The sequence below is a fragment of the Jaculus jaculus genome, chromosome 14 (genome assembly GCF_020740685.1).
Source record: "Jaculus jaculus isolate mJacJac1 chromosome 14, mJacJac1.mat.Y.cur, whole genome shotgun sequence".
In the NCBI taxonomy this organism is placed as follows: Eukaryota; Metazoa; Chordata; class Mammalia; order Rodentia; family Dipodidae; genus Jaculus; species Jaculus jaculus.
In genome coordinates this window covers 33,459,235-33,476,922 of record NC_059115.1, presented here as the reverse complement: position 1 = coordinate 33,476,922, position 17,688 = coordinate 33,459,235, and the positions used below count along the sequence as shown (strand labels likewise).

The 17,688-nt window shown below is 43.9% G+C and overlaps 1 protein-coding gene across 5 annotated transcripts in view; it reads right to left on the bottom strand.

Moving 5' to 3' along the window:
• Srgap3 (SLIT-ROBO Rho GTPase activating protein 3) overlaps positions 1 to 17,688 on the bottom strand; it is a 273,622-nt gene that overhangs the window by 15,003 nt on the left and 240,931 nt on the right. For all 5 annotated transcript variants that reach the window (XM_045133456.1, XM_004651477.3, XM_004651478.3 and 2 more), the window contains 4 exons: positions 15,873 to 16,007; positions 12,270 to 12,375; positions 11,848 to 12,075; positions 7,216 to 7,295 (listed from right to left, as the gene is read on the bottom strand). In XM_045133456.1, coding sequence (XP_044989391.1) covers positions 7,216 to 7,295; positions 11,848 to 12,075; positions 12,270 to 12,375; positions 15,873 to 16,007 — 549 coding nt within the window. The remainder of the gene's footprint in view (positions 1 to 7,215; positions 7,296 to 11,847; positions 12,076 to 12,269; positions 12,376 to 15,872; positions 16,008 to 17,688) is intronic.

Below are 17,688 nucleotides of genomic sequence, written 5' to 3'. Positions count from 1 at the left end.
CTACTGGTATGAGGGCTGGCTGTGTTCTGCTGCCCATGCTTCAAAGAGTTTGGTCAAGATTAAATTTGTAATGGACTGATATGTTTGACTAAATACATGGTATTGAGAGATATAAAATTTTAAATTGGAGAAATTAAAACAAGTTTAAAATGTACTGACACAGAGACTGGTTTTCGGTTACTGAAGCTACTATTGTAAAGTACTTTAGCAATCTTAAGGAAGATGGCCCAACGACTTTACATTGAAACAATGACAGGATGCCTGAGGGGAGACTGAATGATAGGAATGTAAACTCTTTCGAATGGAGATCTGAAAACAAGGACCCTGCTCTGGTAGGTCATGTTTTATTTCATCCCTGAATTAACAATATGGCTGTGTCCAGCTGGTATTGGGTTTGGAAACCTGAAAAAAATGCATGGAGAGAGTCTTGGAGTACACACAGTTCCAGGAGCCAACCACCGCCGAGATGCAGCAAGTGAGGCAGAGCATGATGACCCTGACAAAGAAGATGACGAAACCACTGGAATATGGACCATGGTTTGCAGAGACCTGAAGATGTTTTGGATATACCAGGACTGTGCAAAGGTTACCATGGAGCACTGTTGTCCTGGGATGGAAGTTTTCCCTGTCTATTCAGCCTAGCTGGAGGGTTGGAATTACAAAATCCAGAGACGGTCAGTCACTGGTTATATATCAGACTTGAACTGTATTTTATATTTTGCCTAATGGTTACTGAGTTTTCATTGTTCCGGTCTCTCCTTGTTATGCCTTATAGCAGTTGGAAATGTTTATTCTGTGCCTTTACATGTTGAAAGCATATACCTTATTTTTATTTTACAGGACTCACAATTAAGATAATTTAAATCATAGATAAGACTTAGATTATTTAGATCTCTAGGTGCCCCCCTCCCAATTGATTCAGGAGTTTATTATGTATTTATTTGAAAGGAGAGAAGCACAGAGAGAGAGAGAGAGAGAGAGAGAGAGAGAGAGAGAGAGAGAATGGGTGCACCAGGACCTTCAGCTGCTGAAAATGAACCCAGATGCATGTGCCACCATGAGCATCTGGCTTATGTGGGTCCTGGGGCATTAAACCCGGGTCCTTTGACTTGTCATGCAAGTGCCTTAACCACTAAGCAATCCCTCCAGCCCCCCAATTCAGGAGTTTATTAAAGCTTGTAATTTAGACCTCTAGCCACCTGGCTGGAGGAGGTGTCACTGTGGGCAGATGCTAGGATCCAGCCCTGAGGTGCAGGGATGGATTTGGAATTCCAGTCTAGAGATATGCAAAATGCTAAAGCTCTGTCTGGAGTTCCTGAAGTGTGCTTGCTTGTGTTGCTGGTGGCTTTCCCCTGCCCACCCCACCCTCTGCTTGGACCTGTGAAGGTGGGCCAGCTATTTCTGCCATTATGGAACTTTCCCTGAACCTGTAAGCTTCAAATAAATTCCCTTCCTTCTATAAATGTGCCTGGTTTGGAAGTTCATTCCAACAACTGAAGCTATCTACTACATAATGTAAAGCCAGACACACAAAGTAGCTCATGTATTTGGAGTCTGTTTGCAATGGCAAAAGGTCCTGGCATGCCCATTCATATTCTCATTATCTCTCTTTCTCTCTACTTGTAAATAAATATTTTAAAATATACAAAAATAAATATCAAACAACACTTAAAAGAATTTCTTTGTCTCCTATACCTTTACATACATTCTCCCTCTGTCCATGCATATATAAGCACTACACACTAGTTGACTGTTCCAACAGATCTTCATCTTTGTCCACTTATAATGCCTTTGGTGGTTCTTGAACTTCTAAGACCCCATCTCCCCTACTCCTGTGACCTCATCTCCCCTGCTCCTGTGACCCCATCGCTCCTGCTCATATGAGCCCATCACTCCTGCTCATATGACCTCCAGCAGGCATCTCCATTGCCTCAAGTGCCAGGTGGTTAGGCATGTCAGTGCATGTACGGGATGGAATTCAGTTGGCATCAATGATTGTGACCATGATGGTAAGGATTAGGGAGAAGCAGATTAGACATCTAAGCTGCAGGGCATCCCCCTGTGATGATATAGGTTTGTGATAATATAGATAGATGATCACACTAGGGAGGGCAGAGGGATTGTAACTACCACTTACTTAATTTGTATCATGATTGTTACTTTAAAAAGTACCAATAGTTGTTAAAAATGGATTTTCTGGGGAGATAGTTCAGCAATCAAAGGTGCTTACTACAAAAAGCCTGACAAATCTGGTTGGCTTCCCCAGTGCCCATATAACAAGTGGCACATGCATCTGATGTTAATTTGCAGTGGCAAGAGGTCCTGGTGTGCCCATAACCGCATGGTCTCTGTTGTGCTTGCATTCTCTCTCTCTCTCTCTCTGCTTACAAACAAACAAACAAAAATACATAAATAGGTAAATATTTTATAAACTGACAACAAAAATCATTAAAAAACTAAATACCAGATTTTGTATAGTTATTAATGTATGTATATTTTTTAAAAGTACAAAGATAGTTAATATTATTTTTAAATGTTGAGAGAACAAAAACATAACAAAAGAGCTGGAGAGATGGCTCAGCTATTACGTGCATTTTCTCCACAAGCATGAGGACCTGAGGATGCCCAAATTTGGATCCCCCAGCGGAGAGTTTGCAAGACCAGGAGCTGAACCTAGATGGCAGCATGCTCTTGGTGTTTACCCCAGGGACCTTCTATGACCTAGACCCTCTTCACAGATAAATGTACCAACCCAAGCATGGTTTACTGATGCTTGGAGGAACATCAGGGAGATTGACTGGGCCCCTTGTATATGCCTTTCTCCTCCCTGAGCTTCCGGCAGGCCATGGGCCATAGTATAGAGCTGAAAAGGAGAGCAGAGGTGTGGAAACTGTGAAAGGGAGAGAAACAGCAGAGGTGGCCTGGGGTGCAGACTAAGCTTTCAGATCAGTGTGCAGTGTGCAAATGTATGGTAATAACACTGATAATTGTTCCCAGTTATTAGGAACTCTGTTATTTGGGTTTCTTATGCTTATTCTTTTCCTCCTTACCATCCTCCCACACTCTGTCACCAAATGTATTTAATTCCTTTATCACCCCATTTCAGAAACAGAACCATGATCTGCCTGCTGGCAGGCCAAAGCTGTGTTGTTTTTGAGCCCAGACATGGACCCCACTGGCAACCCCTTCAAACTGGTCCTTAAGTCTAACCTCGGCTACCCTGGTCTGCACCACTATTCCCATGTCCTGCCTCTCTGCTTCCGTTCTTGCTTGGGTAAAGAGCTTTCTCTCCACAGCAGCTACATGGCTCTTTTAAAACCCCAAGTGAGACCATGAAATCTCTTGCTGAAACACTCCAAAGGCTTCCCAATGTCTCAGAACAGAACTCTACTATGTTCTCAGGGTTCACAAGTGTTTGTATGCTCTGTTCCCAGGGAACTCTGAGAACTCATCATCTGCAGGACTCCTCTCTCACTCCACCAGTTCCTGCCTCATTAGCCTTGTTGGTGGCGTTTCCACCCTAAAATTGCATAATGGCATTTTGCAAACACAAGGTAACATTGCAAGACCTTTGTGGTGTACATGCATATAGCCTCTGTGATGATTAATCTCTGTTGTCAGATTGACTGGATTTATAATCACCATGGAAACAAATCTCTGAAGGTGTTTTCTAAATTAAGTGAATTTAAGTGGGAAGATATACCCTAACTATGGGTGGTGCAAGTCCATGGGCTGGAGTCCTGGACTGAATAAACTGGAGAAAGCAAGGTGGGTCACATTCATCTCTCTGCTTCCTGATGCTGGACACAGTGTGATCAGTTGCTTCATGAGGCTGTCCTGCCTTCCCTTGCCATGACGGGCTACACCCTGTGGAACTGTAAACCAAAATGAGCCCTTCTTCCTTAAGATGCTGTTGTCAAGTATTTTGTGACAGCAAGAAGAAAGGTAACTACTACAGCCATCAGCTAACTTCTACAACTAACATACTATAGCTGTCTATCATCTATCTACCCATCCATCTATGCATCCACCTGTCCATATGCATCAATTCATATTCATTTTTACTGAATTTTAAAGTAAGTTTCAGATGCCCTAGATACTTTAGCATAAAGAGTCAAAGAGGGCTGGAGAGATGGCTCAATGGTTAAGGCATTTGCCTGCAAAGCCTAACAACTTGGGTTCCATTCCCTAGTACCCATGGGAAGCTGGATGCACAAAGTGGCACATCCATCTGGAGTTTATTTTCAGTGGCTAGAGGTCCTGGTGCATCCACACCCCCCTTGCAAATCAATAAATAAAAATATATAGGGAAAAAGATTTAAGGAGCCTTCTTGATGCTCTTGATACCCCGCAAGCTTCTTCCTGCCACGAGGTCTTTGCCTTCATTGCTTCATCTCTCTGGCAGGCTCTTTTCCCACCTCTTTGCAATCATCCACAACAACAAATACTGATGAACCACTGTGTGTCATTTCCTAATTTTCCTCAGGCTTGTACTTAAATACCATTGCTTGACAAGCCCTTTCTTGGCCATATCCAAGCACAAGACCCTCAACTGAAGGCTACTTCTGAACATCTTATGCTGCTTTTTTTCCCATGGCACTTAATAAAACCAAGTAGCAAGCCATGGCTTCAAAAACAACGGTCTGTTTCAAAGGAAAAACTTGATGGGCTTATAGAACTTTGTAGGACCAAGGGCACTGTTCTAAAGAACAGGGTAATCTTCCATCACATTGCAGGCATTAGCTTAGCATGGTGGCTCATGCTAGTAATCCAATCATAGACAGGCTGAGGTTGAAGAATCACTGTGAGTTCGAGGGCAGGCTGGGGCTACCAGAGTGAGTTCCAGGTCAGCTTGGACTAGAGCGAGGCCCTGCCTTGAAACAGAAAATGAGAGAAAGAAAAGATTATGACCTTTAACAGCTGAATATTGGTCAGAATGAGAGTCCTTTAAAAACTATTGTCATTCTGGGATGACTGCGGGAACATCCAAAGCATTTCTTCCTGCAGAGCAATGTCAGAGGTTTTACCACAACTTATGTGGGCAGGGAGAGACTTCACTAACATAATTCAGCCAGTTACTCATAAATATGCAAGTATCAGCAATCAAAGCCCCAAATGGGTAAGGACTAGAGCCTAGAGTTGCTACAATATATTATCTCAAATGTCAAGTACCCAACAAAAACTTACAAAGCATGCAAAGAAACATCAAGTGTGACTGGGAAAGAAATAGGCAATGGAAACTGCCCATGAGATCAACCAGATTTTGAATGTAGCAGGAAAAGCCTTCAGAGGGTCTGTAAGAATTATGTAGAAAGAACCATGAGGAACCATGGTCAAAGAAGTAAAAGAATGGAATTTCTAAGGGGAAAGTGTCAGGGGGAAAGGAGGGAATTACCATGGGATATTTTTTTATAATCATGGAAAATGTTAATAAAAATTTAAAAAAAGAAGTAAAAGAATGTATCACAACAATGTCACATCAAATACTAAACATCAAGAAAGGTACAGAAGTTATAAATATAAACACAGTACAACTTAAAAGTACAACTTAAATAAAAGCTTACTAGAGAAGCACAGAATTATATTAGAATACAAGAAAGAATTAGTGAACTGAAGGTAGAATATTTTCTATCCTGAAGACTAGAGAGAAAGAATGAGCCATGTGGGCAACAGTAAATACACCAACATATATGTAACAAGAGTGTCAAGATGAAGAGAGGAAAAAGGAGTAGGGAAAAAAATCAAGGGAAACTGAAAACATTTCCAACTTTACTAAAGATGTATATGGTAAACTTAGACCAAACACTATAAGTAATTCAAAATATAGTAGAAAAAAATCATTAAAAATAAAGTCAAAATTTTAACAAACAAAAACCATGAGATGAAGATAAAAAGTAAGATAGCAAACACAAATTAATTTTAATTCATATTAATATTCACAATGTATGTGACTGGGTTAAAAAATCCAATTAAAATGAAGAACTTTCACAGTACTCACAAAAATGCAGAGATGAAGCTGGGCATGATGGCGCACACTTTTAATCCCAGCACTCGGGAAGCAGAGGTAGGAGGATTGCCATGAGTTCAAAGCCACCCTGAGACTACATAGTGAATTCCAGGTCAGCCTTGACTAGAGTGAGACCCTACCTCGAAAAACCAAAAAAAAAAAAAAAGCAGAAATGACTTGATTGGGTAGAATAACAATGACAATCATAGCTATCTACAAACCGTACATCTCAGACTAAAAGATATACACAAGTTTAAAATAAAAGGATAGGTTGGGTGTGGTGGTGCACATCTTTAATCCCAGCACTCAGGCGGCAGAAGTAGGAGGATCGCCATGAGTTCAAGGCCACCCTGAGTCTACAGAGTGAATTCCAGGTCAGCCTGGGCCAGAGTGAGACCTACCAAAAAAAGGACAAAAATACGATATCTTATACAAACTGCAACCATAGGAAATCTAGAATGGCAATACTAAAGTTAAAACTTACAATTTATAACTACATTGGTATAAAGGAAATATAATCCAGACTGGACATCACATTCTTCTACTATTTTTAAAGGAAATTTGGACATTTCAGGCCATTCCTTTAGCACTATGGGCCCTGAGGACTCTGTCCAGTGGGTACGGAGACCTGGGCCCATACAGCTGGCTCATCTGTATCATCCAGTCTCCATTAAATCAACCCAACTCATTTCATGTTACAGAGGTAGGGGAACTGGGTTCTCCACACCCATCACCTTTTGGCTTCATCCTATGCTGGGGACACTTGTAGTGTAGCATTGTCACTCTGTCCATGAGGCACTGCTTCCCATCTGTCAAGGTCAGTGACAGACCAGGGATAACTTGTGGACCCATCTCACTCATCAATCTGTCCCATGTCCCAACACAGGCTTGGCACACAGCAGATCCTCAAAGGGAGGGTCAGAGGAAGAAAGGTTGCTCCCTGCTAAGGACACTGGTGTTCAAAGATGTACACTAGGGTGGGCAGGATGCACAACTGGATGGCATGGGCCAAGCATGGAACGTGGCAGTTACAGCACACTGGCAGGGTCTGCTCTGTGTGGGGCCTATGCCAGGACCCACGCTGTGTGTTGGTGGTTTCCCCTGTCCCCTCTGTTCTGAAGGACGGCTGTGCATGCGGCTGAGAGTCCTGTGGGGCCCAGCCCTGTGGGGAGCATACAGCAGCACAAGAGATCCCCTCACCCACTCACCTTCATCACTAGTGTGAGGCTCCGTGCCATTGTCATGGTCAACTTCATCAATGGTTCCTGGCTCACTGTGTGGACTGTCACTGCAAGCAGACACAGGAAGGGGCTTGCTGGGGGTTAGTTATTCACCCTCACCCTACCCTTAGCCCCTACAAGCACCAGCCTGACCCACCTGTGGGCCCTTACCCAAAACAACCAGGCCATGCCATCCTGTCCTCAATCTGACCACTGTAGATCTTCCTAACCACAGAGTGTCTCCCTGCCCTGAACACCCCCTCAGGGCCTCCTAAGCCCTGGAATTTGCTGAGCTGTCATGTTGGTAAAAACTGTAACCTTCACCAAGGTGTTTGATTGTATTCCCAAAGTTCATATGGTGGAAACTTTGTCCCCAATGCCACTATACTAGGGATCCTGGGAGGTGGGGCCTAAGCTGAGGTGATTATGTCATGAAGGCTGAATAGACCTATGTATGCTATCACGGGAGTGGGTCAATCATGAGACTGGGTTCCTTATCATGGGTGTGGATTAGTTACCACAAGAGTGGGTTAGTTACTACAGGTGTGGGTTGGTTATCATAGAAGTGGGTTAGTTATCATAAGTGTGAGTAATTTATCATGGGAGAGGGTTAGTAATCATTGGAGTAGGTTTGTTATAGGAATGTGTTAGCTATCACAGGAGTGTGTTAGTTATCATGGGAGTGGGTTTGTTACCATAGGAGTGAGTTAGTTATCATTGAAGTTGGTTAGTTATCACAAGAGTGAGTTAGTTATCATGGCAGTTAGTTATCACAGGAGTGGGTTAGTTAAAATAAGAGTGCACTGTATTAAAAGTGAGTTTGACCCAGCACCCTCTTGCTGTCTCACACTCTCGTGCCTTTCTGCCTTGTGTCATTTGATTAGTATGAAGGCAAGGCCCTCACCACATGTGGTGCCAGAGCCATGAGCTATATAGATTTCATTCTGTGACAGCAGAAGAAGACAGAGACCACGCTAGTGTGTTCTGCAAGATCCAGATGGCAGTGGTAAAACCCAGCAATCATCCTCAGAATGACTACAGGCCAGAATGGAAAGGACCTTGGAGTTCTGTCATTTCGCTTGCACTGACCTGTTGTGTTACAGCTGAGGTGACACATCTTGTGGTGTGGACAGAAGCTAATGAGGTCAGTCTTGTGACTGTGTGGGCATGCTCAGATCAAGGCAAGTGGTGAGAACAGGCAGGAATCCATGATAAACATGGTGGTGGAGAGAACCAGGCGGGTCACCAGCTGCAACTACTTGCTAGATTACAGTGTCTTGAGGCTAGCCTGTTCCACATGGTTGCAGTCAGTTTTCATATGAGCCATTGCATGAGCTCTAATATATGTTATATCTAATATATGCTAGGTAAGAAGGACACAGTGACAGGTGTGTGGACAAGGTCCTTGGTCTCATCACTCATGTTCTAAGGATAGGGACAATGAAACAGCTCAAGTAAAGATGTCACTGCAGAAAACAGTTGCAAGATAAATCATGACAGATAGAAAAGAAATGAGCACAAACATGACCAGCAGAAGGGGCCAACATAGAACACTCAGGGATGGCTTCTCAGGAGGTGCCATCACAATGATAATTTAAAAAAATATGTGCTTTGGGTTGGAGAGATGGCTCAGGGGTTAAGTTGCTTGCTTGCAAAGCCTACCAGCCTCAGTTTGATTCCCAGTGCTCACATACAGTCAGATCCACAAAGTGGCGCATGCATCTGGAACTCACTTGCAGTGGCTAGAGGCTAGTGGCTAGAGGCACAGCCATTCCTTCTCCCTCTCTCTGTCTGTGTGTCTCTCTGCTTGCAGATAAATAAATAAAATTTTAATAATATGGGCTTTATTCCCCATTATCACAGTAGCTTCTGAAACATTTTATAACCTGGCTGCAGTTGACCGTGGAACCTGGTGTCTCACCACCAGGTTGTACACATCATACCCTAGTGAACTAAGAGCTACTTTTCATTTAATTGAGTGTCCCAGGCCTAGAACTTTCTTGGGCCACTCCTTTCAGGGCTGGCCTCACTTTACTAGCTCTGCTCAGTATGAACTTCCTCAGCAAGACTTTTCTGACAGCCTAGGCTCAGTGACCTTCCTGTTTCCTGCTTCATCCATGCTCCTTGCACTGGGCTAATCTTGCTCAGATGCCATTCCTGCCACCCAGCCCAGGATTCCATCCCTAACAGATGCCCAGGGGACCACCTGCTAAATGAATGGATGTGATTAACTGCAGTGAGACCTTCAGCCAGATCTCCCTTTGGGCTTTGAAAACTCCTCCAAAATCACCATGTAATTAATAATTTTCCAGTTTCATAGGAAACAAATGAGACTGAGGAAAGGGTGTTATTGATTATTGCTCTATGGTGAGATCTAAGATCTGTGGGTCTCTTTCCAGAATTTTCTCTCTCTCTCTCTCTCTCTCTCTCTCTCTCTCTCTCTCTCTTGCAATATATGTGTGTGTGTGTGTGTGTGTGTGTGTGTGTGTATACACATACATATATACCACACATGATCATACTAATATAGTGTAGCATGAAAGTAGATGTGGTATTAGTGCCAAAATTTCAGCACAGCTTCTCTTTTTGCAGAAGCAGTATGTTCTGGCTCTGTAACACTTCTGCATAGACCAGGGAGGGATTTGCTCCCTGCTGTCTCAAAGAAGGATAAAGAGCTAGGATCAGACATTACTCTTGCCCTGAATATTTATTTGGGGAACAAGTGTGGAGACAAAAGAGTTTCTTTGAAGTAGTTACTCAAAGAAGCACAGAGAGCTAAGGCATCCAGGCATACTTTCGTCAAAAAACAAACTCGCACTAAACATGATGGTGCATGTCTATAATCTCAGTGCTTGGGAGGTAGAGGAAAAAGGGCCTCAAGTTTGAGGCCAGTCTGGGTCACATAGTCAGCCTTTCTGAAAAAAAAAAAAAAAATATATATATATATATCATATATATATATAACAAACAAACAAAAACCCTGTAGTTCCTGCAGGCACCTAGTAGAAACCAGTGTGGATAAGAATTAAAATGTCACTGTGTGTTGTCCTGGGATGGGATAAAGAGACAGTAGGAAGCACTTGGCTTGTTCTTACATGAAGTGTTCAATTCCCCTTTGCTGCAGTTTGCTCCACCCCCAAACCATGGACCTTTCTTTTTAATTAAAACAAACTAGCTGATACATGAAAACATAAAAATTGCTCATGCATGATGGGGTGGCATGTGATGTTTCAGTACATATATACACTGTATTCTGTTTAAGTCAGGGTGAACATGTCTGTGTTTTAGGAAGGAGAAGCTCTTTTCCCACTGAGCCTGTTCAGAAAACAAGTGGCAAAGCTGAAGCTGCTGGCTGCTGCTTACAGACACCAGGGTAGGCGCCGTGTGAGAACGACTCCAGTACAGAGGAAGCAACAAGAGGTGGACACTGTAAAGCCAGCCTTCTGGCAGCAGTAAGCCCTTGGGCCCAGCTGCACCTGATGACATGTCCCCACAACTAAACAACGACTGACATTTCATCAAGTGCTTCTCTGTGGAACGAATGCTATCTGCTCCCTTTCTCTTTGTATGTGTTGAATTTGGTCTCTTTCCATACCCGATTTTTTATTGAAGTGCTTAGATTATTGATGTTCAACTCCCCCTACCTCCTTTGGCTATGAATTTCAAGCTTTTCTCCTGCTACATGGTTATAATGCCACTTCTAAATAGTTCCTAACTTCTTCAATTAAAACTTTGATTTGGGGCATGGAGAAATGGCTTAGTGGGCAAGGTGTTTGTTTGCCTGCAAAGCCAAAGGACTTAGGTTCTATTCCCCAGCATCCAAGTAAAGTCAGATGCACAAGGTGGTGCATACATCTGCAGTTCATTTGCAGTGGCTAGATGCCTTGGTGCACCCATTCTCTCTCTCTGTCTCTCATAAATAAACAAACTTTTTTTTAAAAAAACTTTGATTTGTTTTTTAATCTCTGCAGGGCATTAAGAATGGTGAAGACCTTCTGCCACCTTGGTCTTCCTGTTTTTCCTCTGTGCTCTTTGCTAGAAACTAAGCTATTCCCTAAGTTGTGGGGTACAACTCCAAGTATCTCCCTTTTCTCCAGAATCTTGGTTGAATAAAAAAGACAGCATCTTCAACAAATGGTGCTGGACAAACTGGATAACCACATGCAGGAAACTGAAATTTGATCCACACATTTCCCCATACCCTACACTCAAATCCAAATGGATCAAAGACCTCAATATAAGACCAGAAACTCCAATACTACTGGAAGGATTCAAAATCTGGAATCATTAAGTCCTGGTTGCATTGGTTTCTTTCTACAACTTTCAGAGAGCTGTTCATGTCATATCATTTTCAGTACAGCCACCAGACTTTTTAGTGAAGTCAACCAACAGGTGCACATGTGCCTTCGTTTATTTGGAGTTGTATTTCTATCTCTCGAAACCAACAGAATCTTGACTGATGTGCCACCTCTCACATAAGGCTGTGTGATGGCCAAGTAAGGCAGGACATGGAGCACAGCCTCCACAGAGACAAGAGAATTGACAGCTTCGCCCTCTCGCTCAAGAGCACCCATAAAGATGGGGATGGTGGTAACCATATTAAGAGGAAGGCCATCTTACCAGTATTCTTCCCCTCCAGCCATGCATTTTTCATACACGGGTCCCTCTAGCTCCCGTGGGCTGGGGAAGATGGCTTCATGGTGGATGATGATGGTTTTAATGACTTCATTGACGTGTGCCTGGCAGGAGACAGGGTCCTGGCCATCGGGGATGTGCATGAGGGTGGGCCCGAAGCAGATGGCCAGGTTGTAGGGATCCATCATGTTCTCATCACTGTACTGGGAGAGGCTAGGAGAGAGCAGGTACCCACCAGTTACCTGAAAGAGGCCACGCTCCCCTGAGGTTGGGGGGTAGGCTCTACTCAGTCCAGGAAGGTTCCATGTTATGATTCAAAACAGTTGCATTTGGTAAAAGTCTTGACACACCCCTTCCCAAAGGAGGCCGAGGCCAGTCATAGTGGGTCCCTTTGGCTAGGTACTTACTGGTTGAGGAAAGCGAAGAGGTATCTCATGACCACAAGGACCACTCGGGGTAGGGTGACAAGGATCTGTTGGATCTGGTGCACCCTGTCAGCTGGATTCTCCAGTTCTGTAACACAGAGAGATTTCATGGTACCTGTCACTCTCAGAAAGCCAAGCAGCTAATACCCTGGGGCCCCACCTCCTCCGTCATCCATGCAAACCAGCAGAGCCGGATCTACTCTCAGCTGGCGCGCCAATATGAGATCCTGACCAAGCCAATCAGAGCATCAAATCAGAGCACAAGAAGACTTGGGGGAGGGGTGACCCACTTAAACCTTCTCAGAATTGGTCCTCAGGACTTCTGGGGAAACTGACACCGAGTTGCCTTGAACTTGGGTAGAGGGAAGTCAGGGAAAGAGGATCCTGCCTGTCAGTGAAACTGGCAGAGAAACAGACGAAGGACAGAAACTTCAGATGACATGTGAAGTCTCAGGCAGCTGGCCTAAGCTTTTAGGTAGGGAAACCGTTTATGTATGTTTATATGTCTGTGTCCCTATATGTGTCTGGAGGCCAGAGGACAATCTTGGATGTTATTCTCAGACATGCTATGCACTTCTTTATGAGATGTGCTTTCTCACTGGCCTGGAACTCACCAGTTAGGCTAGACTGGCTGGCCAGTGAGTACCAGGGATCCTCCCGTCTCTCCGTTCCCAGCACCAGTATTGTAGCTGCATACCATAAAATGCAACATTATGACCTGAATACTGAGAAGATTGAGATCAGGTCCTCATGCTTATAAGCAGCACTTTAATCATGGAGCTATTGCCTTAGCTCTCCCAATATCTTCTCTTTTATGGACCCAGCTAATTTCTTACACTGGTAACTTGTTAGTCCTTACAACATAGGCAGAGACACTGGTTTATTCACATATTAACAAGCACCAGAGGCAGCAGAGGCCTGGCACATCACAGTTGCTCAAGAAGTGGGTGGTGTGTACATGAGCACCTCTGGAGTGATCTACTGGTCAAAGAGCTTGGCATATACCCAGAATTTCATCTCTGCAGATCAACCCTGGAGAGTCAGGTGCTGGTGTCATTGCCTGGAAGAAGGACATAGTGCTTAAGGAGCTGGCAAGATGGGGCTGCAAGGAATGAGCCACCAAGCATGACCTGTAGTAAGAAGGGAGGTGGAGGTAGGAAACTCCTAGAATATGGGCCAGAGCAGTGAATCCTGCCTCAGGCAAGGTGGAAGGTAAGGATCGGTACCCAGAAGTTGTCTTCTGACCTCCATACATACACTGTGCATACATGTGACTCCACACCACACACAAATAAATAAATAAAACAAAAAGGAAAGTTTCTATCATTCTGTTAAGAAAAAAAAAAAGAAAAAGAGGATCATGGACTATAATTAGGAGGTAAGTAAGAACAGAAACAGTGGGGCTGTTCTAAGACAGCCTATGGATGTCTAAAAACATGGACAGCATCAAGCTGTAAGTGTCCAGATATGAATGAAGAGAATATTTGTCCCCTTCCTCTGGCTACCAGACTATTGTAGCAATAGACTTCAGAAGTTGGAATGTCCCGAAGAGTCTCATGCAAGGAGAAGGAGGAGGCTCGGGCCTGGTGCCAGCCAGAGGAACAACCTGTCTCCCAGGAAAAGATTTCCTACAGCTCTCACAACTTGTCAAGCCACCTTGCAGGAAAGAATGGAGCAGAGACAATGATGGATCAGTCATGGGTGGGACCACACCATGACCAAACTGCTTAGGTATGCAGACCTCTTGCCCTCTGTTTAAACCTCATGTAAGAACTAACTCCAAAGATGGACTTATGGAGTCATTGGACCTCTTTGTTCCTCTTCCCAACATGGCCACATTGAATAAATCTCTTTTTTTTTCTGATCTTCATTGCTGCTTCTATGTTTAATTGGCTGAGCCTAGCTTCATAGGGCTGTTAGGGCCAGGCTCTGACCCTAACAACAATGGTAATGAAAGCTCATCTATACTGCTTTCCCCTACATGCATTCTTTTAATAATGTTTAATTCATAAATTAGGCCAAGGAAGGTAGTAACAATAACTGATGAGAAAAGAACAATTACAGCAGTACACTGTAATAAAAGTTATTTAAAATCTATGAATTATTTCCTCTTGGACTATAGTTAACTATGGGTTACTAGAACTTTGAAAAACAAAACCACAGATGAGGATATTATACAATTAAATCAAGATAATGTTACTACATAACAGGTAGACCTTGTTTACAGAAGAACCCAGCCCTGTGTTTAGAAAGGGAGGCTGAGGCTTGGGAAAGAACAGAATACAGGCCTTCTTGTGATGTGAATTGGGTCAGGCAGGGTCATGACCAGTGCTGGAGGTGGACCTCCCTGTTCACTCAGTGCCCTGCACAGGAACTCATTATTGGGGGCTTCTGCCTGGAAACACTGGCTGAGCAAGTGACAGGGGCCTAGATAGGGTCAAATTTTTGTAGCTTGGGACTTCTGAGACAGGGTTTAGAGCTTGGCCTACATCTGGAATGATGACCAGAAGGGAAGTAGTGAGGAGGCATCAGACAAAGGAAGGGTATTCACACATGAAATCCAGAGGACTGTTGGAAAGTATTCCTTATCTCGCATGGTGGGCTGGGACCACAACACAGTGATGGAGTGCTTATCTAGCACACAGGAAGCTCTGGGTTATCCCCAGTGGTGGGGGGAGTCTCACAGCGCTGTGAGAAGTACCGCAGAGGAATTAGGTGTGGGTCAATTTTTCTCTAAATTCAATAAAACTAACCATATATATATATACACACATACACACACACACATATATATATATACACACATACACACACACACACATATATATATACATACACACACACACACACATATATACATACACACACACACACACATATATATGTATATTCAATATATATATATTTTGAAGTTCTAATATTAAGAGTTTATTTAAGAAATATAGCTAAGAGATGGCCTTGGGATGTGGCAACTTATAGCCAACACACCTTGATATCTGGCCCCTAGGCTGGGTTCCTTCTGACTTTATTCACAGAAGCACACCAGACAACCACTGTTGGCTAACAACATGTTGGGACTTCACCAGTCAAGTTATTGTAACCATTTCCCTTGTCTGTCATGTTGTTGATCTGACCCACAGACCGTCCATACTTCCTCACCACTCCATGACTCTTCACCACTCAAAGCGAAAAGTGGTGGAGGCCTTACAAAGATTCATGTCTTCCCTGACTTGATCTACCTATCCAGTTGCTCTAGCTGGTTGTACCACACTGTTCCTGGGATGCCTTCCTGATGACGCCGGTGCTGTGTTCCCAACCCTTCTGGGCTTCCCTCTTCTCCCAGTAGGCTTGCTCACATCACTCCAGACTCCAGCCTTCTCTGCTCTCCTGAGCTCCTAATGTATCAAGGGGATGCAGCGTGCCCGCAAGCCCACCATGTCATCTCCACAGCTGGACTTTCGGTCCTGTGAGGTGACAACCTTGCTCTTTTCATAACATCCTGCCCCTGTGCCTGGCAAGGTGAGGGGACCATATTGCAATGTTAATTTGTGAAGGAATGAGTCATTATACCTTAGAAATACTTACTAATAGTAGATATCAAATCTTGAAACCTTTCCTTAGGAAAGAGTGGGTTTTCCAGTCCTCGGAAATACAGTTTTAAGACGCCAGCGACTGAATTGATATCTCGCTCATTTTGGTCATCCACGAGCGGGTCTTCACCTGCATGGGGACAGAAGACAGTGCTTCAGACTGATGAGGATGAGCATGCACAGGCAGTAGAGGAAGTGACCTGGCTAGCTGAGGATGGGACAAACCTGTTAACCTTTGACCCTCACCTCTTGCAAATTTAGTTTCTATTAGAACATGTGCAAATCTTCAGAAAAGTTGTAAACACAAAGTGATGAACACCTATCACCCTTTACTTCTGTTCCTATTGGTACATTTTCACTCTTTTCTCTGATTTATAGCTATTGTGACTCAAATATTTGAGAGTATTTGTTGACATTACAACATATCACAATGAAATACTTCAACACATTTCTCATAATAATCAGGACATTCTCACATAACCACAACATCATTACATCCCAGAAAATGAATAATTCTTCCAAAATAAAATCTTGCACAGTCCCACATTCAACACTCCTGCTGTTCTACCATGCCTTTTATATAGAGAGAGTGTATGTGTGCTTGTATGACGTGTTTGAGTGTGAGGGGGGAATACAGGGCCACAGCACACAAGGGAAGGTCATAGAATTACTTTGCGTGTGGGTCCTCAGCCCGCACCGTGCTTGAAGCAGGGTCTCTTGCTGGTCACTGCTGTGTGAACCAGGCTAGACAGCCCGTGAGCTTCCAGGATTCTCCGGTCTTTATCTCCCATCTCATCATAGGAGAGCTGTGATGGTTTGAACATAAAATGTCCCCCATAGACTCACATATTTAAATACTTAATCCCCAGTTGGTGGAGCTGTCTGGGAAGGCTGTGAAGCTTTTAGGAGGCAGAGTCTTGCTGGTGGGTGTCACTGGAGCCAGCCTTGGGGTGTTATAGCACAGCTTTACTTGCTACCCTCAGCTCATGCTTTCTTCTTCCTCCCTGCTCATGCAAAGGTGTGATGCTGGCTTTCTGCTCTTGCCATGCCTTTCCTGCCATCATGGATACTTCCTCCAGAAACTGTAAGTCAAAATAAACTTTTTCCTTCCCTAAGATGCTTCTGGTCTGGTATTTTGTCCCAGCAATGAGAAAGTAACTGATAAAAGGCCTGATTAGACACTCGTTATTGTATCTGGCTTGACACAGGTTCTGGAAATTTCAACCCAGGTCCTCAGGCTTGCACCACAAACACTACCCAATGAGAAACCTCACCAGCCCACATGAGGACACCCATGAGAAGACCCATGGCATATGTCAGCTTTTAAATTCTTGCCAATTGAACAGAAAAACAAAGAATCTCAGGGGACTAGCACTCTATAATTTAACTGGGTGTGGGGGGGTGCTAAGCTGGTTTTATTCCTGGGAATTTCCATGGGGGAGCTGAAAGGAAGCAGGAAGTAACAGAACACCTTCATGAAAGAGTTGAAAGATGTTTGCAGAAATGTCCTGAACACTGGTTTAAGTCAGGCAAGCAAGGAAGAAACTGGGAACCCAGCTAGATCTCTTTACCCTGCCACCATGGGGAGTGAATGAGTATCAGCAGCATGTCTTCTGGTGCAAACTAGAGAAGACTCTCCTTCCTTTCGGAGTCATGGTAGGTAGGGGCTTGTGAAGGTATGAGCTCAAGGAGCCAGGTTGTTGGGCAGAGGGAGGAGGGGACTTCCAAGTCGGGGTGGGGAGGGAGCTCTGAGACTGACAACCAGGAGCAGAGAATTCTTTTCAGATGCATGTTGCCATTGCTAATCATCC